This window comes from Oculina patagonica, chromosome 6, assembly GCF_052425735.1.
Source record: "Oculina patagonica isolate OP01 chromosome 6, crgOcupat, whole genome shotgun sequence".
NCBI classification, from domain to species: Eukaryota; Metazoa; Cnidaria; class Anthozoa; order Scleractinia; family Oculinidae; genus Oculina; species Oculina patagonica.
In genome coordinates, this window is record NC_135763.1 from 13,862,852 (window position 1) to 13,889,727 (window position 26,876).

Below are 26,876 nucleotides of genomic sequence, written 5' to 3' on the forward strand. Positions count from 1 at the left end.
TGTCGGGCACTTTTTTAAGTATTATAAAAATTAACTGATAAATCGACGCATCAATGAGCAACGTCATTCTGCCGTTGGAAAACATCTTGCAATTCAACACATGGGTTGCACAAAAGAACAGAATGGCATGGGATTAAGGTTATTATGATAACTTACGCAAGAGTGGAATTTAGGGGGGCTGCTCACGTTATTAGTTTCAGACGTTTTGCCGAAGTTTTAGTTTCACAACAGATTGCAAACTTCCCGTCGCACTTCTGTTTGAATAAATTCAGCTCTTTGATAATTCATTTGAATAATCGGCTAATGGTAATCCGTAATATTTATTTATTTCTTACTGTATAGAGAAATTTATTCAAACAGGTTAGTCTGGACCAGACAGTTTTTTTTTCAGGATCTTGTCACTGAGGCCACATATTCAAAGCTACGACTACTTTTAATATTTGTTATAAATAAATTAGCCACACAAGAGTGGTCCAGTTATCATTATAATATATCAGGCCAAAAGTTCATTTCCAAGTTGTAGTCAATTTTTCGGAACTATTGTGAACAAATAACCTTTAATGAACTCGTGTGGATTTAATCACGTTTTCCCTCGAGGATTCATTGGAATGTCATGCAAATTAGGCCGACCACCAATCACAGGCTGGAATCCTTTGTAACTACGAACACTTTGTGGAGTAACGAGGTGGCCGCATAAACCCGTACGTGCGTGCGGGTTTTGGGCAAAAGGAACTTATAAATAGACCTAAATACTTCTTTACAAAACGGAAAGGGATCGCTAACCTCAGGTAAATTGTTCACTTAAAGTTCGTTTGTTCGATAGCCGTGATTTGCCAAATTTTTCGGTTGCTAATGCGTGATACACTATTCAGGCAAAATGTACAATAACTTTGGAACTTGACTTTTGAGTGTTTAGCGATCTTATCGAATGTTATGCCTCAAAGAAAACTTAATTGAACAATTTCCAAAATTTAAGTCGTACATGCACAGATCTAGCTTTAGCGGGAAATCAGAAAGCTAATAGTAAAGGTTTGATCGATGTCTTTGGTCGTTTGATCTTGGACGCAGCAAGCTAATGAACTTGTCGAACATTTCATATGATCGATGTGATCGCCGTCAAGCAGAACCTTAGGCACAAAGAAACGATTGAAAGAAACATTCCTCTTGCATATTTAAGAGCTTGTTTCTTTTCTTTCTTTAACAGAGTGGTTGTCCGGCTTCGTTAACCCTGGCAGTGAAGTCTGACAATTTTACTAAGATCGGCCCATACGGCGTCTTTCAAATGAAGTCGGATCGCTATGCTGTTGTGACGGATCTGGTTTGACAAACGAAGACAATATTGGAAACAAAGAAAGCCATCCGTCTGGCCCCCAGCTCGGGGGCCAGATAGGCTTGTTTCCATCAGGTGCAAAAGGATTTGAGTCCCATGAAGTCAAAAAATACATCGACAACTGGAGCAAGGACGGTGGTACCCAAGTCATACGGTAAACATTTTGACAACATGACCTGCATGCTCACCAATATTTGTTTACATTAGCATGATAACTTTTGACTGAATTCGCAGCTTGTTGAAAAAGTCTGCTCAACTTTTTGACAGCTTGGGTGAGTTTATTTATTCGAATAGCTAAATCTCTTCAAGAAATTCGTTGTTTGGTCCAATTTCACGCTAGATATCGACAATATATTTTAGCATTTTAGTAACTGCCGTAGCTACATAATAGCTATATTGAAGTTGCTGAAAACAATATCACTCATCGCTTTCTTGTGCTCTTTTGTTTCAATAATTCCTTTCAGTGTTAGCCTGTTGACATGAGCCCCGTTGTTTTATTTTTGTTTCATACGAAATTAGTCTTTGGCAGCTTTAAGGAAAACATATCATGTCTGATTAAAGTATTGAGCCAGAGCTGTCATCTGTAAACTAAAATAATTTATGTAAATTAGCAGCCTATTTTAGACTATAAACCCAATACATTTATTAGTCTGAAAATAAAAACGTCAATAGTAATATTAATCTTGGTTAGGTCAGAAAGATTGAACGCTTGAATATTGAATAATATTGATTAATTTAAAAATTAAATTTGAAGCAGTTAATTTGAACTAATATTAACCTAAGTTTGAAGTTTAACCATTTTTCTCATTATAATAAATAAATTGTAAATGTTGCAGATGATTGCAAGCAAAATATAAATCAGTTTCGTTATCTTGTCTTCAAAATCCACATAAATTTGGAGAATAACAGAATAGAATAGAATTTTGTTGTTTTTTTCAGTCCATTTATATATACAATAAATGTTTTTTTTAAGTATTATGTACAGTAGAGCAGTTTTCAATTGAGTGTCGTAAAACCAAAACCAAAGTAATTACTCTGGCCAATCACAAAGGACACAGACAATCCAGTGAACCAATCAAAACTCTAAGCAAATACATGTAGCCGGCACGAAGCGCGGGAAAACGTGCGCGAGTTCGTTCGAGTGTTCACGATTGGCATTTTGGAAATTTTAGTTCTCGATCTCCATAACTTAAACAGAAAGGAGTCGTATTTCTCTACGTTTTTTCTCCCCTTCCCGATTGGCTGAGAAAGTGGCGCGAGATTTTTAAGCCAATGCACTAAGCGTTTAGCAGATGCAAATTTTACCAAAGCAAACGCAGATTAACTTTCGACTCTCTTTGTTCAAGTTTTTGAAAACCGCTCTAACATAGAGATGTATTGATATCGGAAGTGAGGTTGTAAGTTGTCACATTTCGAGGGGCCGGATTTGAATTCTGGCGCGCGTGCAGGCTCTCTCTCGGCGTGCCCCCCTCCCCCACACACCCCCCCCCCTTTCAGAATCATGGTGTTCTTGCTTTACACTTGTCTTCTCCCAAATCAGGCAATTGGAGCATAGCCACAGACATTTTCTCTTCACATTACTCTATTCTTTTGCAAATGAACCAGGTTGTGTCAACCATGGTAAAAATAAAACTTTTTGCAAAGTTAAAAAAATTCTCCAGGGCAGTTTCAGAGCTACCTTAAATTTTCGAAAATTTAATAATTAATTTTGGTTAATAATATAGTTGTAGTATTATTAACTTTTATTCTAGAGGGGGGCTGCAGGTTTATCAGTTTCAACTGTAAAGTGTTCACCCTCGTTAAATAAAGTTGTAATTATTATTAATATTTTTACTTCATCTACCTTATTGTTACTTATATTTGCGGGACTTAATTTTCACAATTTTTAAATAATCATGAAATTAAAGACTCGCAAAAAAAATATCTGTAACATTTTTTATTGTATTTTTTGTTTTTATTTAACACATTTTTTGGCCAAATTGGGATTATTAAGCCCCGCGAAATATGCCCCTTCCATTTTCACGAAATTAAAATCCTGTAAAAATAAGTAAGCATAAGGTATCTCCAAGATTATTTTTTAAAGAAATTGATATGTAGTTGTTGGGGTTTATTTATTTTTGCTTTAAAATCTTTCGAACTAGTTTAATTTTTATTTTTCATTGTCTCAAATTCATTATCCTAATCTGAAACAAAAATAAATAACAATCAAACTGGTTGAAAAATTTAAAACCAAAATTTGAACCACAACATATTCAACTGATTTCCCACTGACCTACAGCAGGCTATGGTAACACATGCTGTTTAAATTAATTACACGAAGGGAACTATCCAATCATTTATTTTAGACTACTCTGGTGTTTTTCTTTTAGCCCTATTTATTTTCCTGTATTTAGTTTCTTGTTGAACTTTATCCAAACAATTCCAACAGTGTTTTTGCAGCGTGACTGACCAATAGATTTGATAATAAAAATAATCTTTTAAAAATCCTTTGTTAATGAACAATATAATTGAAAATAATTTTAAATATTTGCTTCACCTGCCTATCTGACAGTGGGTTACTCAATGACACTAGAAGAAGAGACTTAATGTTAATCAAGCTTGGAATTTGATTAACTGACAAAAATGTTATACAATTCTGATTCCACTAAATACGGTTAAGGCAAATGAATGACAGCTAAGGATAAACAGGTTGATCAGTCACTGAAAAACTATGGTATAAATGTGTGTAATATGATTCAATAACAAGGATTTGCAGATGAAAAATATATAGAATCTAGAAACATAAATACTTAAAAGCTTAAGTATGAAAAAACTGCATGAAAAAAGAAGATCCAGTGGGCATGAAAAACCACTGAAAAACTGCTCTTAAGATGTGGCCAAAAAGAATGTGGAAACATCTTTTCCAAACAAGGCAGCAACTGCACCTGACCTCTGGGAAAGAGGTACATGTACAATGTATAAAGTATTCGAAGTTAGAAAATATATTATCACTATTATTATTATTTGCTTTTTAAATATACGTATATATGTACAAGGACATAACAATTACATACGTGAAGTAGAATAAAATAAAATAAATATTATTTATACCTCAGACTACTTTGAATTGAAAATCTGTACCGGCCCTCATGGCACCATCATTAATTTCTAGGTAATTTGCTTCCCTGTCACCCAAATGCCAAAAAACATTTTTTTCTTCATACTCATATTATAATAATTATAATAATAATCAACTTTATTTATAGAGGGTGAACACATACATTGTAACAGTAAAAAACTGAAAAACCAGTGGCCCTCAAGCATTTTAAATTTATAATTAAAATATAATTATAATTTTCAGGTTTAACTTTAAATAAAGAACTATTTACCATTTACCATCATCTTTGAACTATTTAGTTGATTAAAAAGTGGTTGGTAACTTAAGTAATCCAATGAAACAGCTAAACTGCATGTAATTTAACAGAAAATGCATTTAACCAAGGACAGCAAAGAAGAAAATGATAAATTGATGAAAAGTCTGCATTTTTATCACTGGAGGTAGGATATACATGTAAAAACTAAACTAAAGTTTACTGTAAACTGATATATTTTTATCACATTCAAAATTAGACATTTTCAGTCATGTAATAATTCCTTCTTCAACGTTATGTTTTGAATGGAATATTACTGATAAAACTCTCTAAAGCAAGTTATGTTTTGATTTAACTGTATTTAATCAAAATAACCCATCAAAAATGAATTAAATGTTATCGTGTGTTGGTGGGCATGTCTCTCAACTTGAGCAACCCCTTTAAATTTCCAGAACCTATTAATTTCCACCGGGGTCAACCATGGCTTTGAAAGTCTCTAGAATAATTGCAGGGAAACAGATGGCATTTCATTATGTGCCAGCCTGCTCATTTTAAAAATATTTCTCTTCATCACTGGTTATGTCTGTCTCATAACTGTGTGTTACTAAAGTCTAATGTGTTCTTATTCAGCTCGCTTGCAGAGGTCAATACTTTGTCTTCAGATGATGGTCCTTTGAGATGGGTCCCAGTGATAGAAAGTGTCATACCCATTGTCATTCACAAAAAGAAGGTGATTCAATGATCAAATAAAATTAATGTTCACTTGATTTTTGTTCACAAGTTAATGTTGAAACCATAGTGTAATGTACCTGTATGAAGGTTGGAGTAAATCTTTTTAGTCAGGTCGAATAGCAGCCATGAGCTCTAATTTTATTGCAAGGTCTCATGTGAATGGCTTGCTACCCTTCAAAAGACAATATAACAGCCAACAGGAACAATGCTACTAGCTATTGCCCAAAACAATATTAATAGTAACTGTACAGTAGATGACCAGTACCTCACTGTCTGCTTGACACATGAAGTAATATTGTAATGAAAAGTTAAATGATGATCACCATGGAAACTTGTGGGTTAACTTCATGGTTTTGTTATTTTATAGGTAGATACGGAAGATGTGTTTCTGGTGACAGCTTTGATGAACAATGAGACTGTCTTTAGTGCAGAAATAAACTTGAATGGGTAAATGATAATTTTGTGTGATATCTAGTATGTTTTGAAAATTGTGAAGGCGAGAATTATTCCAAGCTGTTGCAATGAAATTATTATTATTATTATTATTATTATAATATTATAATTATTATTATTTATTTATTTATTTGAACTAAGAAAACTGGAAAAAATAATGAATATTTCTTGATTTGATTCAGAAATTCGCCTTAAGAAGACATCTGAGTGTTTTGTACAGTGGAGGAATCGTAAATCAAGTAAGTTTCAGTTAATGTCATAAAAAATGTTGTGGTTATTCATCGTGGTAGAGTACAATAATAAAGTATTATTTCGTTTGTCTCACGACGTAGTCAGGTGTGATGGAGATCGCAACGTTTCGACTGCATACTGCTAGTCTTCATCAGGCGATAAGGTCGACTGGTTGTGCGTTAGCTTATAAAGCACACGGCTGCGCTGTGATTGGTTGGTTTTCAACAGCTCTGATTGGTGCATTTCGATCCTCAGTGTTCTGCATGCTGGTGTACTGTTGCTCCCTCGGCGGTCCGCAGTCGTACAGTTCTCCTGTTGTTGTGTTTTTTGATCGTGGGCATCCATGCTTCGGGAATTTCAATTCCACTGTCCCTGTTGATATTATTAGGGTGAAGTCTTATGTGAATCGCCTCTTTGACCCGGCGTGTGTACCAGTGCGAGTCACGATCAATAAACTTTACCTCATTCGAAAGCGGGTAGTGTCCGGTGTTGTTGGTATGCTCTGCAATGGCGGAAGTCTGGGTGCGTGCGAGTCGGATGTCCCGGTCGTGTTCTTTGATCCTATCTTGCATAGGTCTTCCAGTCTCGCCGATGTAAACTTTGCCACATTCACAGGGAATCCTGTAAACAACGCCATCTTGCTTAGTCAAATCAACAGCGTCTTTCGGCCGTACTAGTTGTGATCGTAGTGTAGTTTCCGACTTGAAAACAGCACGTACGCCTTGTTGTTGTAGGCAGCGGCGAAGTTGCTCGGAAAGACCTTTGACATATGGTAGAACGGCAGTAGATTTAAACTCAGCCACGGGTTCAGCACTGGTGTTCGGTTTTCAGTTGTTTGTACAACTGTACAGTAGCAGTCTGGAAATCATAATTAAAGATATGTACCAATTGAATTTAGTTATTAAATTTAATTAATATAATTGCATCTTTAATCTTTCAACAGTTTAGTAATGGTTTTAATTTAGTATTTATTTACTTACCTAGTTCTCCTGGTTACTTATTTGTTTCTTTTGTTTTTATTCACAATAAAGCAACTCACTATATTCTGTTAAGAGCATAATTTATGTAAACCTTACTTTAAAATTATGCAAACTGTTTCTTTTTTTTTATTACCCAGAGAGTCATGCATGGGGACTTAACTTTGTTTCTGAAGAAGAAGCTAAGAAGTTCTTGGATTTTTGCAGTGTATGTATCAAATACATTCAGGGCTTTCAATAATAAAAATAATTTGAAGTAGGTGCCTAGTTTGAAAGAATTTCTTAAATTGCTTCAATTTAGGGACAAAAATATATATAGCTGACTTCTCTAGCAAAGTACAGCAAAGTAGCCAGTGCTTTTCATCAGCCATCAGTGCGATTAAGTGATTAATTTTGAGCATCACCATTAAAGAACATGTGCCAACTAGTTGTTTTATTATTTAATAGGCTGGACGTTTGCGTTCAGTGTCCACGACTTCTTCTCCATCATCATCATCCAGTCACCCTCAACAAAAATCAAGTGGACAGGCCAAGGTATCTGCATTTTTTCACTCTATCAATAAATTATTTTGGCTAAAAGTTTTGTCTGTATAGCTTTTATTACCATAATTATTTACTAGATTGAATGCTGCAGTGCTTTTATAAATTTTTAGTGTTTCGGTTGTGGCACTTACCGGTATTTGGGGGCGGCCCTTGTTAAAGGGCTTCGCTTTTTAAAAAAACAATTATAACTTTGAAAAAGATAACTACAGAGAGAGGGAGGGCAATGAAATACAGTGTATAGCCACTTCAAACTAAAAAACATTGTTTCCCGGGAGAATAAGTTTCCACGGTTGGTCAATTTAGATTGTGTTTACCATACTTGTTTTTTGTTTCTAGTTTTAGCATTTCAGTCTAGTGATGCTTTATAATTTATTAACCCTTGTAAAAATTTTACCGCGATCGCGCCGCGATTCTCACATCGCGGCGCGATGGGTCAGGAATCGCGCCGCGATTTGGCTTGGATCGCGCCGCGATCGCGCCTAAATCTTTAAATTTAAAAACAATTATCTTGGGGTTTGGCATACCGACAAAACAAACACACAGGCTCTGTATCAAAACAACATCATTTATTTACAAAGCTTACAGAAAAAGACGGCCAGTTTTGCTGCCGAGCACAATTATATTTCGCAAAGCCGGAGAGCGTGATTGAGTCTTTAGTTCACAAGCAAATAAGTGAACAGTACTTCTGTAAAATGTGAACAACACATACATAACGGCAACTAACCTTTTACTCGTGCTCAAGCGAAGGAAGATGCAATGATGTGATCTACCAAACGAGCGAACTATCTCTTGGTCATGTATCTGCGAAGAAGCGCGGCGGCGGCCGAACCGTCGAAGATGCGCTTTTCCCCGAAGCTTTTTTAAATAATACAACATTTAAGTCCCAAGCATCAACAGGTACAACTTCGCATTGAATGGTCCTTACCGTCAAAATGTTTTTCTCTTTCCACTGTTCGAGTTTTGCAGTTCATTACATCTCCGCGCCGGTTTAAATGTGTCTTTCTGAAATGGGCAATACCGCTGGAAATTGTAGCCTGAAGGCTCCATTTATTCCTTTGGGTATAAGTTTCGGCAGCCACCGAAAACGTGTCGCACAACTTCGGTTTTATTCGTTTCTAAAAAGGTGAGATATTTTGGAAGAAGCCGCCCAAGTGACTTCAAAAGACGGAACAATAGCGCAATTAACCTACCTTGAGCGAACGGAGTTGTGAACGTATCCTTTTGTTCTTGACGTGTGATTAAACGTCTGATAACCACTACAGACATTTTGTAGATTGAAGTCTTTCGCACTGTATTTTAGCTTTTATCTTTATATATTAGTAAAGAGCGTGTTGAGAGCTTTAAAAAGAGATCTTGAACGAGTTGTTTTGATCGTTGGAGGCGAAATTAGTTTTGTTTCCCTCGAGCGCGGAGCGGCGGTCTCAATTTACAGAGTTAATTATGCGTAACCCTGCAGGTAGCCACATTCCGACGCGTGTTTTATGCCCAGATCACTTTGTATAAATTTAAACTCTTCCTTTTGTTGCTGAAATTTTATTCTAGCTTTCTAAGTGCACATAAAGCAATATATAAATTGAGGATTCACTTTAATTTAGTCTAACAAAGTAATAAGCTATCGTAAGTGAGTGCTTTGTTTTTGTAACCCGCCATGTTTTATGTGTCAAAGCGTTGTCGTCTGTTCACCGCTCACTGTAGTCACGCAAAAATCATGGTCGGCACGGCCGATCGCTCGACGAAATCCAACCAGATTTGAATCAAAGAAAATATTTTACACAAGGAAGAGTAAAAATTAAAGCCATAGAAAAAAAAAAAGCCACTGAAGGCCGGTTATTGACTTCGAAGTCGCGTTTTCAACACTTTCCTGGCTTTGTTTATTAGCTTACACGTGTCATGGCGTATACAAACCCGGCCGGGACAATAACATCGCTTTTCAATTATTTCCTTGAAAAAAAATATATCTCAGAAACCAAGACAAGTTAACAGTGATTAAAGAGTTCTGTTTTATTTCTAAGTGGTATTCCTTTTTAAACGATTTTTCGCTTTGGTTGCATCGAAGATATTTACGTCCACTCCCGGCACTGGCTTTAAAAAAGTTTGCGGTTTTTAAGTTAATCAATCATTCCACGAGGCATAGAAAATAAAATCAGTGAAGCAGATTCCCAGGAGATTTTATTCAGTCTGTTAACAAAAGAAATACATCTCACCTACATCAAAGACGTTGCGCTTTTCACGATCTTCGGAGGCATGCCGGCTTGTTGGCAAATAGATCGGAATGAATAAGCAATGAGTTAAAACAATAGCTTGAATATATGAATGCTTAATAACCTCAAAATTTGAGGTACACATTTAAACCGGCGCGGAGATGTAATGTTTTTTAAAAATCACAGTTCAGCTGTAAGACAGTCAACAAAGTCCATGACGAAGCGCTGTTGAAATTTTAAACAAGCTGTCGCTCGAATTAACAAAACAAATTCTAGCAGTTTTCACAGAGACGCTTTTCCCTCAAGTTAGGTCGCTTCTAAACTCTTGTTATTAACAGAAGCAGCTAAAAAAGAACACATTTTTCCAGTCCTGATTGTGAAGAGAAAACATACCAACTTTCTCGAAATAAAATTTCTTTTCTGCTTGGGATGGCGTGGCAATTGCGCGTACTATGCACCACGTGACCTAACTCAGCCAATCGTAACGCCCAGTTCACGACACCTTGCGGCAAAAGGCAGGAAAGGACTTCGATGTGTGTGGTCTACGATCGTGGTCTACGGGAAGGTAAATATAAAGCTCTAAAACAAGCTCATTCTGACAGCCTCTTCGGAGCCACAATTAAATTAAATGCCATATAGAGGATTTTTCAATGCGAAAAACGCAATTGCAGCGAATTCCTGATTGTATTTGCATTTGAAGAAAATGGCCGACAGAAATTTGTCATTGGATTGCTTAAGAGGTATTAAGGTTCCTCAAAGATAAGAAAAGAAAGAAACAAAGTGTTTGAAAAGATTAAAAAACGGACTGTTAAGAAATAAAAATTCTTATCTTTTAATTTATCTTTACTCATTATCACGCGCCGCTTTGTCGCGCCAGTTCGTCTAGACTATAAAACGAAATAAAACTTTTCTCGTGGGAATCACGTCCTCACGGCTCACCGTCACGTAATAAAATGTTTTTCGACATTTTAAATCAAACTAGTTTTATTTCTACTTTGATTAGTACTTAAAGTTTATTTCATTAATACAAGTCATGATTTGCGTTACGACCACAGCATGATTTGTGAGAGTTTCAAAGCATATTGACTTTCTCCCGGTGATCGAGAAGTGAGTTCTCGCCGGGAGCACTTCCCGAGATTTATTCCAGCCCCCCAAATCGCGGTGCGATGGTAATCAATCGCGCCGCGATCGCGACTATCACGGCAATCGCGGCGCGTTCACGCTCACTTATAATCGCGTCGTGCATGATCGCGTCGCGATTGAAACAAATCGCGGCGCGATCGCGACATTCGCGGCGCGATCGCAACTATCGCGGCAATCGCGGCGCGTTCGCGTTCATTTACAATCGCGTCACGCATGATCGCGTTGCGATGGCAACAAATCGCGGCGCGATCGCGGTAAAATTTTTACAAGGGAAGGGCTGTATTGTAAGTTGTGAATAAATGCAGGGCTTATTAGAGCCTCTTTAATATTTTTGCTCTTATATGCAGTGCTTAATTGCGGTGGCACTTAAACGTGGGCGGCTCTAATACTCCAGTACCATCAAATTATATTTTAAATGTAAGAATTATATTTATTGTTGTTTTGTTTTTTGTGCAATTAGTTAAGTGCAAGGAAGGACAGCCAAGGAAGTTCTGACCAACCAACCATCCAGATCAATGACATTGAGTTAAGCATCAACAAATCACCCATTAATGGCACTCTCTACAATAGTGTCGGTGATCACTACAATTCCAGTAGCACTCTCGTTGCCAATGAAGCACACAGTCCTATTGGCTCTCGTAGCAGTACTCCCATACCACACAAACAAAACAATGGTGATCCTGACAGTGGATTTGGCATGGAGGATGTTGGCAGTGACACACTTGAATCCCGCAATTTGTCTCATATTTCACCAATTCATGAATCTCATTCTTCACATCTGTCTGTTGCCAGTGACTCAGATTACTCAGTTAGTTCAAGAAGTAACTTATCGGATGCAGATGACACAGCAGAAATAAGCTACTTCAAGAATGTAGCTCGTGATTTGAATTCTAACAGTCCTGTGGTAAGTAACAATAAATATGAAATTATAGTCCAAATGAAATGACATTTGAAAAATCTCAACTAAGTTAATAAGCTAAATAAGTTTTTATTTCATTGTCATTTTGTAGGAGATACATGCTTCATTTCATGATGATGCAGATCTAAACAGTAGCTGTGGAACAGACTTGAAGCCACAATCTGGAATTGCTCAGTCTCGTCAAGGGGGTGCTACTCGCAAAGCGGGGTGGCTAACTGTGAAGCATGTCCTTGTTAGAGTAAAGTCAAACAAAGTTGAACTTGCATCTGACAGGAAATGGCGTAAATGCTGGGTGTCGCTAAAAAGTGGTGCTCTGAATTTTTATTTTTGTAATGAAAAGACTGTAAGTCCTCAGGACTTGGATGAACCAAGCTTTTCACTGGAAATTAATGGCTGTGTTGCTCAGGCTGTACCAGAACATGCAAAGTTAGACCATGTGTTTAGTGTCAGCTCCAGACTTGGGGAAGCCTACTTCTTTCAGGTAATTTAAAGTTCCTTAACCCTATTCAGACCGGGCTTTTTTGGACCTTCTCAGACCGGGGGGGAGGGGCTACGGAAGCCCCCCCTATGTAACTTCCAGAATAATTAAGCAATCACCATGAAACTTATAGGATGTATTGTATGTCCGAAACTCTTTCTTTTGGTATATGTCACGTGGGATGGTGACGTCACATCACGTGACAATTACATCATGATGTCAAAACAGCCGCCATCTTGGATCCGCCATCTTGGATTTCAAAATTTTCCCAAAATGCCAGAAAACTACCCAAAATCACTGCAAAGTACTCAAAATAAATGAAAATGTGCTTTAAATCCGTAAAAATGTAAAAATAATTCCATTTAAGTTGATTTTTATTAACAGAAACACGCAAAATTACAAATTTGGGAAAACATGCCTGTCAAAATTCCGTTGCTATGGTGATGTCAAGTTCATGACACATCGTCCAACCCTACCAAATTGTTGCCAGATAAATGTTAGGAAAACTCAGAAAGTTTGGCAGCGTTTGGTTAAATCTTAAAAAAGTTATAAAAGTTCAAAGTCAGCGCGGGCCTCAAAAGCCCCCCCCCCCCCCCCGGTCTGAATAGGGTTAAGAAAAGAGTAGTTTCTGATGAAAAGTTAAGTCAGATGATTTGTAATGACATCCTGGCATTAAACCCATTATTTTTCCAAATGATAAAATGTTTTCTAATTGCATCTAAACTGTTCAAAAAATTTTCACATCTCTTCATAAATCAGGTCACATTACGTGAACTATTTCATATTGTTAGTAGATGAACTCATCGTGTTCTGTCAAACAAAGGACAAGCCACACAGAGGTTAAACAATCGTATTTAAAAATTATAATTTGATCTAAAATACAAAATAAATTAAGACTAGGTTAACACTAGCTAAAAACATAAATTGGTTAATGCATACAACTAGTAGAAAACTGATAAGACAACGATAAACTATAAACAAGTCACGTTTATGTTGGCTCCCTATCACTATCATGATGGCGTAAATACAGCTGTACTGTTGAACTGAATACGGCTGTTCATTTAACTTACATCTTGTGGTGGGTAAGCAACGTAACCGTAAACTGGTTAGCAGGCTGTCTGTGAACAACTGAAGTAAAACATTAAATTACGCCACTTGAGCGAGTTCATACAGGACTATTAAATTTTAAACTAGTGCGTGCAACATTAACCACAACAGCGTGTGCGTCCAATAAGGCTTGCAACTTTTATCAGCGAAACACATATAGTTACGTTATAATTTTAGCAGGACTGCCCTGCAACTCAAACACCTCAGACACCTGGGATATATCCAACAAAGTTAGAGACACTCATGAAATTTAAATAACTTGAAAAAGCTGTGGAGACACTTGCCTGTGGCTCATGTTCACATAGTAATTTCTTGTTCTCCCAAATATCAACTCATGTTTCTATAACTTGAAAGAAACCAAAAATGTTCCTTGTTTCTAAATTATTAATGGAAATATTGAATGTTGAGTATATGATATCAATGTACCAACCCACCATGCAAGTTTGTAAACGGAGTTGCACTAGCTGTACTGTAAATATTAACATTTATTATTTGATTTCTTTGTTACTTTAGGCATCAAATCAAACTGACCTTGAGAATTGGATAACTGCAATACATTCCATGGCTGCATCAGTGCTGGCAGGTCCTGGACAGAGAGGAAAGCATGAAATGCTGCGTATCCTTACAACAGAAATCAGTAGAGTGGAGGGAAAAATATCTTCAGACTCAAAACTAAAGAAAATGGCAGAATTACAATCTACTGTTGTCACAGATTCCAAGAACAAACAGGCCTTTCTTGATCAGGTAAAGCTCACAATTTTTTCAGTGATTTTATGCTCCAGTAATTAAACTTTACTTTTTGATAGCTATTTGACCCTTGTGGAAACATGCAGACTTTAATTGAATCATGCAGTAGCATTGTTGATACATCAATCCAAGCCTCCAGTTGGCATTCAGAAAACTCAACCAAATTAGACGGAATTGTTACTGATATTGTATTAATCTTCACAGGAAACACTCTACAATAATCATGTACTTTCTCTGTCATAAAACAGTAGATGTGATATTTTGATATTAACCATTTGGTGTTTGTAGATGCCATTGTGTGGTTTGATTTTGTATAATTTTCATTTTCATTTGTGTTTACTTTTTTCGTTTGAAATACAAACCTATAATCTGTATCATTTTTGTACACTATTTCTTGAAACCCTTCCAGCAATCTTGGATGCATAACTTATTGCATTTTTGGAATGATCTTTTCTGTAGTACAGGCCATAAATTTTGCCATCTAATATTTTTATTGGTTACCAAGTTAGTCACTGTTAGTAGATAATTATATTGGATGTTTCATTTAGGCACTGAAAAATATGATGATTGTCTCTGGTGTGTACTTGACAATATATTCTATCTACAGATTTCAAAGTGGGATAAAAACTTGGAGCAGCTCAACATTGACTTGTATCGGCTACACTGCTACACAGCAGCCATTCAAGGCAGTCAGCTGCCGAACCCACAAACACTTCTAGCGTGTGTGTCTAGGAACACTAAACAGATCCTTTCAAGAATGAACATTTTCTCTGTGATGTCATTCCATGCTGTTGTTAGTGCAAGAGATCCCAGCACGGATGCGGAGGTGAAAACAAGAAATAAAGCAAAGAGATCAGCCAGTTCTGTGGGCAAGCTGAAAAGTGCATTGCTTACATCACTTAGAATTAATGATGCAGCAAGTGTCAAGTCTATTAGAGATCGTTACTCAGGAAGAGGTGCAGGAACTCCAAGATTGAAACGGTTAGTGTGGGATGAATGTCAGACAATGGGAATAATAAATTAATAATGAATTACTAAATATTCATTAAATATTAATTATTTAATTAATTATATTATAATTATTTTTAATTAATAATTATTAAATAATAATTATTGGATGAGATTGAACTTGATAGCAAGAATTATCAAGGCCGAGCTGGGTTGCATTCTGCCTAAGCCAGTGACATGTCAAAAGTATGATGTCAGGTGACGTTATTTGACATGCATTAATCTGTTGTCTTCAAAAATGCATCATACCTACCTGCGTAATTACCATTGTCTGTAGAAATGACAGAATGACACAGTGCCATCTGGAATAAGCAGAGGGCTTTTAGCCAATCAAAATTAAGATAGTTTTAGCATTATATAATGAAGTGAGATACATGTGGTAATTACAGATAGTACAAATTAATTAATTTAGGAAATTATTTATTAACTGTCAACACAAGTTCTACATTTTAGTTACCGGTATATCCAATTTTTTTTTTCTTCGAGCTTGAAATTTTGCTGTTTTGAATTTTTTAACATTAAAATGTTTATTCCTCCTCCTTTTAATTTCTTTAACTATTAAATGAATTTAAATTTTGTGTTTGTTTAACTCAGACAAACTGTTGTTTTATTTGCAGGCAGTCCAACTTAGAGGACATTGATGACATTCTAGAAGAGGAGCCAGAGGTTTCCAAAGTGGAGAGGGCTTCTTTATCATCGAGTCACTCAGACTGGAAGAGTCTTGGAAACTTTTTACGTATCAGTTTAGACAATAACCAAAGTACTGTAATACCTTTACACAATCAAATGACTATATTTGAGGTGGTGGAAAGTACTTGTAGCAAACGTCAGTTTGATCCTGCGGCATACTATCTCAAACTTGGAACAGAAGATGGTTCTGGTTCAACAGGTGAGAAATGAAAATTATTAAATTTATGAAAGAACAGGTCCAAGAAATTATTTGAACTTATTCCAAAAGTGTCCAGTAAATAACTCAAGACAGGATTCACATTTCTTTTATACAAGTAACATATGGTTGTACATTTCTTTCATTTGACAATGTATGCATGTTGTAACAAACAATTTATATGTATATGCTGATCATTTATAAGCATGACACATTTGCCCACTTATTGTGTTGCAGCTGTATTCTTAGTTCTACCGAGTTGTTATCTTATTTACTATCTGATGCCCACTGACTGATAACATTGTTGTGTTCTTGTAGAATACGTAACTCCTCCACAGGATTCTTTGCTTGAAAAACATGTAAGTACATGTAATTATTTTAGTTTTTAGCACAGAAAAGGTCAATGCCTTTCAGTCCTTGAAAAATGTTTAATTATTTTTCGATGTAGATAATTTGATTTTTATTAATTAACTTAACAGTTACATATGGTTATACACAGATATGTTATACACATGTAACCTGCAAGCTTCTTTAGGTACTTCCAGTTGTGGCATCAAATAGTTTTAATAACTATTTTTGTTGATTTTTTGTTAACACTGATTTTCCCTAACCACCCTCGTTGTGCATGTTTGTTGACAGAGCTACGACTGTTTGAAGTTGTGTGAAAAATGCATCTTCACTGTTGAACTGGAACGTTCAATGGAGATTGACAGACTTGATTTTGGTAGGTAACAATAACATCTGAATCATTTATTTTCACCATCTAAAAATTTAAGTTCTTAGTAGTGCCCCAAATAATTTTTTGTGTGAGAGCTTTTTTTTTTACTCCCGAAAAGTGTAAGTTTTCTACAGGAAAAATTATACTTGACTACATTTCTTACATGTAAAACATTTCTAGAATTCTTGTAAGTATTCATGTTTATATTGGTTGACGGCATTTGCACATTTTTAAGGTTTATCAGTGGAGAGTAAAGATGAAGGTGAAGGCATTGTGGTTAGTCATGTTGAGGAAGGAAGGCTGGCACATGTTCAAGGTATGCTAATGAGTCACAGAAGGAAATGTAAAAATGACACATACTATTGTGGTTGAGTTTTTGCTGTATTTTGCTTTTGTATTTAGTTTATTATTTGCAAGAGAGGTTTAGAAAAATCATTTGTTTCAGTAATCATTTCAGTTACCAGAGGTTGGTTGTATTCCCACATATTTTACACATGAATAACACAGTTGAGGGCATTGTAGCGATTATGCGATTCACTTTATTTTTTTATCTTAATTACCTATACTATACCTGACCATCAGCAAGTCAATTCACACTAGCCTATTGTGAGTTTATAGATAATATAAACTGTTTTTAGGACTTGAGAAAAAAATTTTAAATTTTCTTCCTCAGGTGTAAGGGCAGGAGATGAAATTCTTGAAGTAAATGAAATTGGTGTTCAAGAAGTAGAAAATGCAGTTGAAGATCTCCGAGAAGCCCTGAAGGGTAAGCTGACATTTGTTTCCTGCTATCCTTTGCATATGTTTTTTAACCAAGAAAGTATGTTTTTTTGGTGATTTTTGTTTCTTTGCTGAGTACAAGTATCATATTATTCAGATCCATCCATTACCTTATTGCTGCGGTCCTGTCGGGATGAGCCACCGGTTGTCAACAAAGTGACTTCAGATGCTATCATTTCCAGCCTTGTGGTGCAGCCTCCACCTAAAATAAGGTAATTTTTGTTAGCTGTATGAAATAAGTGTGGTTTTAAGTTAATTAATGTACAGGATTGTATCAGTTTCTTCAGCACAAGAGTAAACTGATACAATCTTAAAAATACTTTTCCCCAGATACAATTAATGTACATAAGCCTTCACTCTATCATAAGGTGCCCTTCTCCACCCAGGTGTAAATTGGGGATTGATTAATTGTTGGCAAAAACCTAGTTTATATACTGGAGTAGCCTATGATAGTTTGTCACATAACAACCCCTCTAAGAGACTTAAAATACATCCGAGCTAGTCGCTGAAAACTACGTGTGTTTATGAATGTTGATGTCTTTCTTTACTACTCAGTTGGTTAATGATGATACTCAGCTGTTGTATATCTCTTTGTTTTAGTGATACTATTGCTGAGCAAGACCTGAGCGATCTGATAGTTCCTCCTCCACTATGTGAGCTTCTCTTGACTTAGCTTTTACTTAGAACGGCTTCATGTCCAATTTTGTACATGTGTATTTGTGAGTATTTGTATTCGACAATTCAAAAATTCTATCTGCGGCGCTGAACATGGCAACCTTTTTGCTAAATAGTAAACTTGATTTTAAAAGACCATCGTTTAAATCTGGCTTCTCATAAAAGTATTTCTTACATCAAATCCTTTACCGTACCTTCAGCTTGCACTTGAGTCTGCAAATCACGTGTTTCGCCCGCTTTGAAAAGCGGTCACGTGATGCACCAAAAAAAGGCCCGAGAAATTTAGGGTTTGCGTTGTGTGACGAAAAGAGGGCAGATCGGTGACAGTCTAGTTGACCTTTCCTACGACCCTATATGTGCCAGGCGAGACGATCTTAACTTGTTATCTCAGTAGCAATGTCATAATGTTAATATACGGGTTGTAATTCTTTTTATAGTCGAAGAAGAAACAGTAGACAATGCCAGCGTTACAACGAGCCAGATAGATGACCCAAACAGTCCTTCACCTGAATCTCCCACTAAGAGTGTCGACGAACTCCTTCAGGTTATTTGCATTTGCTTTAATTTTTTTGTATTGGAACCGGGGGGGACTCCTATTTGAAATGTCGGGGATGTTCATGTCACGTTAAAAAAAAAAATAGATTAGAACCGTTCACTAAAAGAAGCCAAGAAAATAAAATGTTATAAAAAAACTCTCACAGAAAAAACTTCCTCAAGTCTCAGGTCTCTGTGGTACGCCGTTTCTGAGTTATTTGCCGAAACGTTTCACGCAACTTTATAGAGCTTTGTATTGAGATGCTATGTTGGCGTACAACTTTGGTACACCAACACGAGGTTCACTTCTGCGATGACGGCGCTTTCGCTTCGCTCGTGAGCTAGTTAGTATACATTACATGTGCATATACTAAAACACATTTTCTGAGACGGGTTAAATTGCTGAAAGCCATAAAGAAAAGACCTTTTTTTCAACCAGACAGCTTTGTCGCGGCCACTATCTTCGTGCCACGCTCGAAACGCTGTATTTTCAAAGCGAGAGACAGTACAGGACCGAAAACTTGCAAAAAGATTTCTGTAGGTCATCTTTGACCTTGTGTGGATAAAATTTCAGAGGACATCGTGATTTTGAGTTTATAATTTTACGCATCCAAGAATGGCTCGTTTTTTTCTGTTTGTATCCACACAGAGAGCGGAACAGGTGACGTTGTTCTGTAGGCAGCAGGTTGAATATTCAGATGACGAAGAACCAAGACCGAGCGTTCATCTTAGCCAGGCACAGAAACTACGAAAAGTTATCGTTGAACTGGTCGACACAGAAAAGTCTTACGTGAAGGTAAACACAAACTATGTTGCCGCGGCTTTTAACATCTGGGAAAGCTGAGTTGAATGAGGGTGCTATTCATTCATAAATAAATTTTAAAAGCTCACTTACCGTACAAAGTAGAAAGTAGTTGCTAAGAGAAAAACCGTCGCGAGAAAGAAGCAAGCAACAGTGTTTTCCCGCCAAAACGTGCGGCCAGCCGCGTCCTGCCGTCGCCCGTCAGTCCAGTTTCCCGCCAAAAATTGAAGCATTCCGCGAGCGATGGGTGTAGCCTGTGGGGCAGAGTGTAGACTGTCCACAGCCCTCTATTTTTACGTGTTTTTCGATCGATGAGAGTGACTTCGTCTGCTTTTTTTGCGTTGAAAAATCGAGAGGCTGTGGACAGTCTAGGCAGAGTGGGTGAACGCGTAGCTTTTTTTAGGGATAATTATTTTTGTAACTATTTATGATCCGTACATTCCAACTTATTGTGAAATATTTTTCATTGTTAGGATCTGAGGCTTCTTCTGAAGCGTTACCTTGATCCCATGAAGGATGAAAATTTCATGTCACAATCAGAGGTTTGTAAATGTTGATATCCTTCAAGATCCCCACTCAACTGTTAATTTACATTGCTAGTTTTTCTTTCCTGTAGGTTCAAGCTTTAGTGGCGACTGTTCATGAAATCTTAGACTTTCAAGTGAAGTTCCTCAAAGAAATCGAAAGACCAGTGGAATCTGAGACTGGGTTTGAGGAGTTTAACGCCATTGAACAGTTCCAGGTATTAAGCTGGTATTTTGTATAACCGCAAAAGCAATGAAGATTCAACAAAACAAAAGCATTAGATTATGTTGGTAGAATAACAAGTCTACTATTAACTAACTGGCCTCTTTCAGTGGAAATTAAGTAGAAATATAAATGCAGTAAAGCCTGATGAGCGCTAGTCCCTGTAAACAGCTTTAGAAAAAAATGTTTTCTTTCCTTACAGAACGTTATTTACACCATTGGTGAGACGTTTTTTAACTACACTGAACATTTCAAGCTTTACAGTGCATTTTGTTCCAGTCATTCAAGGGTTGTGGAGCTTCTTCAGTCAGGTATGCTTGAAACTATTTTGAAACTGTATTCTGCATGACAGTTAGTCTTAGCTTTGTTAACATATTAGACACTTTCGGGTCAAACCGGCTTGCATGCCAAAATAATTTTGGTGATCAAATTTGGGTAAGCGTTTTGAGATGTGCTAAAAATCATGCTGGTAGAAACGTTTACCACCTTCCCAGCTGGAAGATTTGTAGTAAGACGCGGTCAGTTTTCTAGGAAATTACGTAAAGAAATGTCCATTAAAGTCGAAAGAAGACTGTGTGTTTCGTAGCACATTTACAGTCCTCGAAGTAACCAGATATCGATAGATATTGATATTGACAGTCGTTTTGGGTAGTATAGCGCCAAAAAAGATGAACTGATTTTCATGTTGTAGATCAACTGCTTTTCTTCCATCTAAAGTCAACAGGCGAAAGTAGTTTATTCGAATTACAGTAAAAACCCGCGTATATACTTTTTTTTTTTTTTTTTTTTTTTTTTTTTTTTTTTTTTTTTAATTTTTTTTGGAAATTTTTTTTTTTTTTGTGAAAAATTTTTTTTTTTTTTCTTTCTTATTTTATTTTTGCAGGAGCAAACACCGCACTGCACGAGTTTCTTCACGCCCGCAATCCCAAGAATCAACATTCAGGAACTTTAGAATCTTATCTTATTAAACCTATACAGGTAATCAATGGCATTTTTCGTACTCATTAATGCTTTGTTCAGTTTTCCTGTCGATCTGTAGATTCACATTTCCGGCGTAATGTTAATCGCAATATTTCGGTTCAAGAAGGCCGAGGTTGAGGCAGGTTTTTGTTGTGTTGGGTTTTGGGCAAGACACTAACTCTCGAAGTGCCTCTCTAGCTCTCTTGGTCTCCAGTCAGGAGATTAAGTGAAAACCAGCGAATTATTAGGGCAACCTGACGAAAATGCTTGACTATATGCTACAACTTTACTCGTCTAAAAGGATTGGCAGTGCTCCTAACCGCTTCTACTACGGAAACGGGAAGTCTTTTGCTTTTACTGTTAATGAAGGCTGCACATGCGCATCCTCCTCCTTTAGGCCCTTCATGTGACGTCATAATGCAAGCGATCAGAACATGGAAATCTTTCTCTTTGTTTTTGCAGCGTATTTTGAGATATCCTTTACTACTGAGAACAATCCTGAAGCTCTTAGACGGCGCTAGTGAAGAACATCATTGTCTTTTAGGTAACACCACCCTTCGTATTATGCTTTAATGTATTATTTACGAGAGAACCTGTTCTCTTTTCTGCACAGTTTGGATGTAAACCACTTAGTTACCCCTTATTATTGCTTCATAAGGTTGATCTCTTTTAAATTTTCAGACGCCGTCGTCGCGATTGAAAAAGTTGCTGAGCACATTAACGAGATGCAGAGAATCACAGAACAGTTCTCGCCAGTTTTCCATCAGTTAGTGGACGAATTTGGTGGATTTGAGGTAAAATGAAAAAAGTTATAAGTGGTTTTATTTAAATGACTGCAGTAAAACCAATCCCTAGTACAAGTTCTCACAACTGACCAATCATGCGATCACAACGCGCCCAAACAATAATGAACCAATCAGAGCTCTCAGTGTAACCTTGCGACCGGTGGGAAACGCGCGCGGGAAAATCAGAAAGGCAGTGACCAGTTCCCTCGGCTATCAGGCGCGCCTCCTAGGAATCAGTGATAGCTGTATTGAAAAAATGTCCATTCACGATTGACTTTAATTTTGTACCTGATGTGTTTGTTCCAATTGGTTAGACCAACGTTGATTTGAATGCAAGTTTTAAATCATGAAAATGTCAGGCCACAGTCAAGTAATAACTAAGACGGTTCATACCACAACTTTTATCTCGCAGCTTGCCGACGTCAGTATAGATCGCCTATTGCATCACGGGAAAGCTCGTTGGCTCAATTGCCCGGATGAAGTAGTCCGAAGCGGAACGCTCAAACGGTACCCAGTCTCTCCCAGAATTGGTAAAAAGATTACTCCAGGAACTATGCACCTCTTTGGTGAGAGTAACAGCAAATAACAAAGCTAGGACCGCAATGCATACTAGAATAAGTTTCTAGACGTTTTGGGTTCTCACTGAACTATGTCAAGATAATTACAGGGACGGCGGAGCCGGGGGGGCGGGGGGCAGCCCCCCCAGAATTCTGAAAAAATAAAGACTTATTAAGAGAATGGTCTTTTAGCCCCCCCACTTCAAGTCACTAGTCAGCCCCCCCCCCCCCCAACTTGGAAAATTGCTCCGCCGTCCCTGAATTACCAATCGAAGACAACCACAAAATTAAAGTTAGGTTAGGATAAGATCTGTTATTTCGTTAGCTTGAAGGCTGGTGGTGTTTTTTAACTAAAAATAAATTGCACTGTTAGAATATTTTGGCTTTGTGTTTTTAATTCTATCTTGTATTCTCTTGTATAGCATTTGAAAAAGCCCTAATTCTTCTTTATGTGGAGCGGAAACACAAAAAGAAAGACAGAGATCGAGTGAGTTGAAGTGAATTTTTCTCGTTTTTGTTGCTTTTTTCTGCTCTGAGCGTGCACTCACAAGCTGCCTTTGTACTTTTTTTCTAGCCTACCTCGGTAAAAACTGTGGACGAAATCAAGTTTAAAACAATTATCCCTGCATCTTCGCTTGTCGTACGAGACCACTGCTGGTTAGTTGACGGTAAGTCTGATTTTTTGTTCTTGCAATGTTTGACTAATGTAGCCTACTCCTGCAATCTTTTTAGCCAGCGGGAACACATACCGGTTCGAAAGAATGCACGATAAGACAAAATGATGAGTATCGAGGAGGCTTCTAGACGTCCACAGCCCTCTATTTTTTCGTGTTTTTCGATCAATGAGCGCGCGGTGAGAATGGCGAGAGAACTGGACGCCGGCTTCGTTTGTTTTTTGCGTTGGAAAATCGAGAGGCTTTGCGTTTGCCCTTTGCGCCCGCTTCGTTTGCTTTTTTGCGTTGGAAAATCGAGAGGCTTTGCGTTTGCCCTTGCGCCCGCTTCGTTTGCTTTTTGCGTTGGAAAATCGAGAGGCTGTGGACAGTCTAGGAGGCTTCTTGGTGGAGTAGTTTTTGCGTGTCTTTAGCAAAACCAATACCTTATTAATAAATCAAAGCCAAGAAAAACACGCTGTCGATCCAGTCGAGAAATAGCTTGTCTCCTCTGGAAGAATTGACTGAGCTGCATTTTTTCGTCGGAGGTTTCTGTTCTCCTAAAACCCGCGAAAGACTCCTGGGGATAGTTGTTCAAACCGGAATGGTGCTGTTATTTTTGTTTTTATTGTTAAGTTCGTTGTTTGTGTTCTAACGCATAGTTCAACTGTTGTTTCTTTCAGCCTCTGAGACGCTTCACTCGTGGGAGCTGGTGAACATTAGTGATACAGCTGAGATAGGCAGACAAGAATGCAACTATTTGATTGCAAACAAGTGAGATTCTGTTTGGTGCCTTGTGAGTAAGGTCAAGTAAAAAATAATAATAATAAACGTTTCTCGTCCTCGCCCGCTTCATTTTTTGGGGCCGCCTCTCTTTTTTATTTGTTATTGAAAAAGTTGGAACGAACAAAAACCAACAGACGTAACTACAACTGAAAATTTTGTAAGACGTGGCTTTTGTCTGCGTTTTAATTCGAACTCAGGCTAAAATTTTAAAGCCTTGGTACGCTAGGGCCGTACTGGATAGGTCAATTATCTTGCAGGATTTATTTTGCAAGTTCGCTTGTGGAGAATTTGACGATGGAGGAAATAACAAATTAAAAACAAAAAAAGCACCCGCCCGCTCGCTTTTCTATAAAAATCCGGACGAGAAACATTTTTTTTTACTTGGCCTAATATAAAGTCATTGTTTTAATGCCACAACTTTATCACGAAGGGGACTAGTATTATAGAGTTAAACGGTGCACTAAAAGCGGTTTCATTTCATTTCTAACAGAACTGCTGAGGAAAAGAGAGAGATGGTAAAGCACATAAAAGAAACAATAAAACGAAGCATCAAAGCTGGCTCTTCCTTAGCAGTGGCATCCGCGGCCAGGTCCTCGAGCTTCCGACGAAACAATGCAGATGACAGGCTCAACTCTTCGGACCCAGGCCCCTTTTTGCGCCCCAACAGTGACCCTGCGTCCATGTACCGACGATCGTTTAGTCACAATCCCGAAGGCACCCGAAATCGGAGAACTTCGCTCGAAAGCGACGCGTCCCACAGTTCCGAGGGGAACGCGGACACTGAATCTATCAGCAGTGGAACGGTACGAGACAGAAAGATCAGTTTGAAGAAAAAGAACAAGGCGGTGTCGCCTTTAGGGATGGAAAATGGGCAGATTAACTTATAAACATGGAGACTTGTGTCTTACGTAAATGGGGTCTTACAGAGTTTTATTTTTCTAAATTTTCATAGAAACATTGTACAGTTGTACTGTAAAAAGAAAAGAATATTGTTGTAAAAAGGTTTTTATCTATTATTTATGTCGGCTTTGTCATTGTTGTCGTCCAGTGGAGTTTTCCCGTTGTTTTCAACGTTCAAACTGCACTAGTAGTTGTTGTTTTCTTATTGCACAGCTTGACTTAGCCCCTTTAATCATCTTGCGCTTGTTTCAGAAGACAGAACTTAAAGGTATACCGCGGTTATAATTATTTTTTATTTCATGTAGAGCCGTTTATTTATTCAGTCTGGGGAACAAGTGCTTTGTTTTGTTTGTTTGTTTGTTTGTTTATATTTTTTTTTACAAACACTCGGGTTCTTACTGTCCAATGAAAAAACTAGTACCAGAATCCGTCAGCATGGTGGCCATAACGGTTTGTGTTTCTAAGGAACGAGGTTCTACTTTCCAGTAGAACCGTGGGCTCGGCAAACTCTCGGGATTGGTCTTGTGTTCCCAAAAGGCACTTATTTTCCCCACTGTTTCAAGCTATTTATAGTTAGTTCGCACACGGTCTGTCCAAGTAAAAGAGATTATTTTTAACGTAGATTCTAAGTAAACCACCACTCTTTACTCCAGACTCAAACCTCAAAGTCAATTTATCTTGTTTTATCTTTGACGTGTTAATACGTTAGGTTTGAAAGTAATTTACAGGGCGCTAAAATTTATCAATAGCTTTATTGAGCAGCACTTTTATCTAATTCCCTTCTGATTTTCATTTTTTTAAATTAAAATTTCGGATCCTTTTTTATCAATTTTCACTTGGACACTGCGGGGAGTTAAAGGGTTCGACTACAGCGAATAGATTTAAGTTCATATTTTGACGAAGCAGTCTTTATAGATAGTTTGAATTTTTTACGAACAATTTTAAAACCTTTAAAAAGCATTCGATTAATTTTTACGTGAATACTGAAGAAAAAAGACAGCATGGCGTTGTACCGTTTAAAGAAATTGCGTTTTTGACGAAACCTTCATTAGTAGACGGAAATTTTTTTCTGAGGTAAACTACTCTAACCTTCATGCATTGTTCAATACCGAATCTTAATAGTTTTGAAAATATTCTTGAATACTGCTGTTATGATCAAGTACAGATTAGATGATAAATTTATACATAGTGTGTATAGGAAAACAAATGCTTTTAAATTAAATTATTTGTTCATTTTGACTGTCTGTCATTCATCTATGAAAAGAGCCCACTCGTCGCTTTCAAGTTTATTTCCGCGGGCTACTCAAAAATGTTTTGTACGGGGAAGCTCCACCCCGAGCTCTAACCCCTTACCCTTTGGACAGAAATTGTACCCCCTTCGTATACCTTTTACTGAAAAAGGTACCCCTTTCATATAACTGAAAGACATGGCATAGACTTGGCAGATATGCCCAGGATTGAGCGCTAATGAGATTCCTGTTTCTCATGACAAGCATCACAAAGTGTCCTCATTAATAAAAGTTCAGCAAAACACACCAAATTCTGTCAAACCCTAAGTAATATGGAAATGTCAAATAACACAGACAAACGTGAAGTATCGAGTGAAGTACTTATTAAAAAATACGTACGTTCAATCCTGGACATAAGTGAGACTTAGAACACGACGTTTCCTTGTCATTTTCATGTAGCGCTTAATAAATTAAAATAATACAGTCGTAAATTGCATCTGTTCGAAAAATTTAATTAAAGGCCCTTTTAAAAACCTCAATGACAAGATTTCCATACCCTTCCGTATATCTAAACTTGTGAAATCCCCACCCTTTAATATACCTGAAGCCTGAAAAAGGTACCCCTTTCGGGCGGAAGGCCAGGGTATA

General features: G+C 37.3%; 1 protein-coding gene across 2 annotated transcripts; it reads left to right on the forward strand.

The window, feature by feature from the left end:
- Positions 1-1,257: 1,257 nt before the first annotated feature.
- On the forward strand, positions 1,258-26,202 carry LOC144657319 (rho guanine nucleotide exchange factor TIAM1-like). 2 transcript variants are annotated; one of them, XM_078517656.1, is made up of 31 exons: positions 3,505-4,272; positions 4,794-4,867; positions 5,311-5,410; positions 5,780-5,857; positions 6,047-6,104; positions 7,214-7,281; positions 7,521-7,607; positions 11,421-11,864; positions 11,971-12,360; positions 13,978-14,208; positions 14,819-15,192; positions 15,837-16,108; positions 16,424-16,464; positions 16,745-16,829; positions 17,059-17,139; positions 17,497-17,589; positions 17,701-17,815; positions 18,204-18,256; positions 18,716-18,822; positions 19,462-19,608; positions 20,088-20,156; positions 20,231-20,356; positions 20,564-20,672; positions 21,245-21,339; positions 21,784-21,865; positions 22,003-22,115; positions 22,519-22,672; positions 23,086-23,150; positions 23,238-23,331; positions 23,997-24,087; positions 24,590-26,202. In XM_078517656.1, the coding sequence occupies exons 1-31, from the start codon at positions 4,201-4,203 to the stop codon at positions 24,984-24,986; spliced, it is 4,365 nt and encodes a 1,454-aa protein (XP_078373782.1). In that variant the 5' UTR covers positions 3,505-4,200; the 3' UTR covers positions 24,987-26,202. The 2 variants fall into 2 exon arrangements, with proteins under 2 accessions (XP_078373783.1, XP_078373782.1); XM_078517657.1 differs by lacking the exons at positions 3,505-4,272; positions 4,794-4,867 and adding an exon at positions 1,258-1,484.
- The last annotated feature ends 674 nt before the right edge of the window (positions 26,203-26,876 follow it).

Coding starts and splice junctions, on each gene's coding strand:
- LOC144657319 (XM_078517656.1), top strand. CDS start 4,201: ATGTGGCCAAAAAGAATGTGGAAACATCTTTTCCAAACAAGGCAGCAA. Junction 20,157..20,230: donor ATTTCATGTCACAATCAGAG/GTTTGTAAATGT, acceptor TCTTTCCTGTAG/GTTCAAGCTTTAGTGGCGAC. Junction 22,673..23,085: donor AGGAACTATGCACCTCTTTG/GTGAGAGTAACA, acceptor TCTCTTGTATAG/CATTTGAAAAAGCCCTAATT.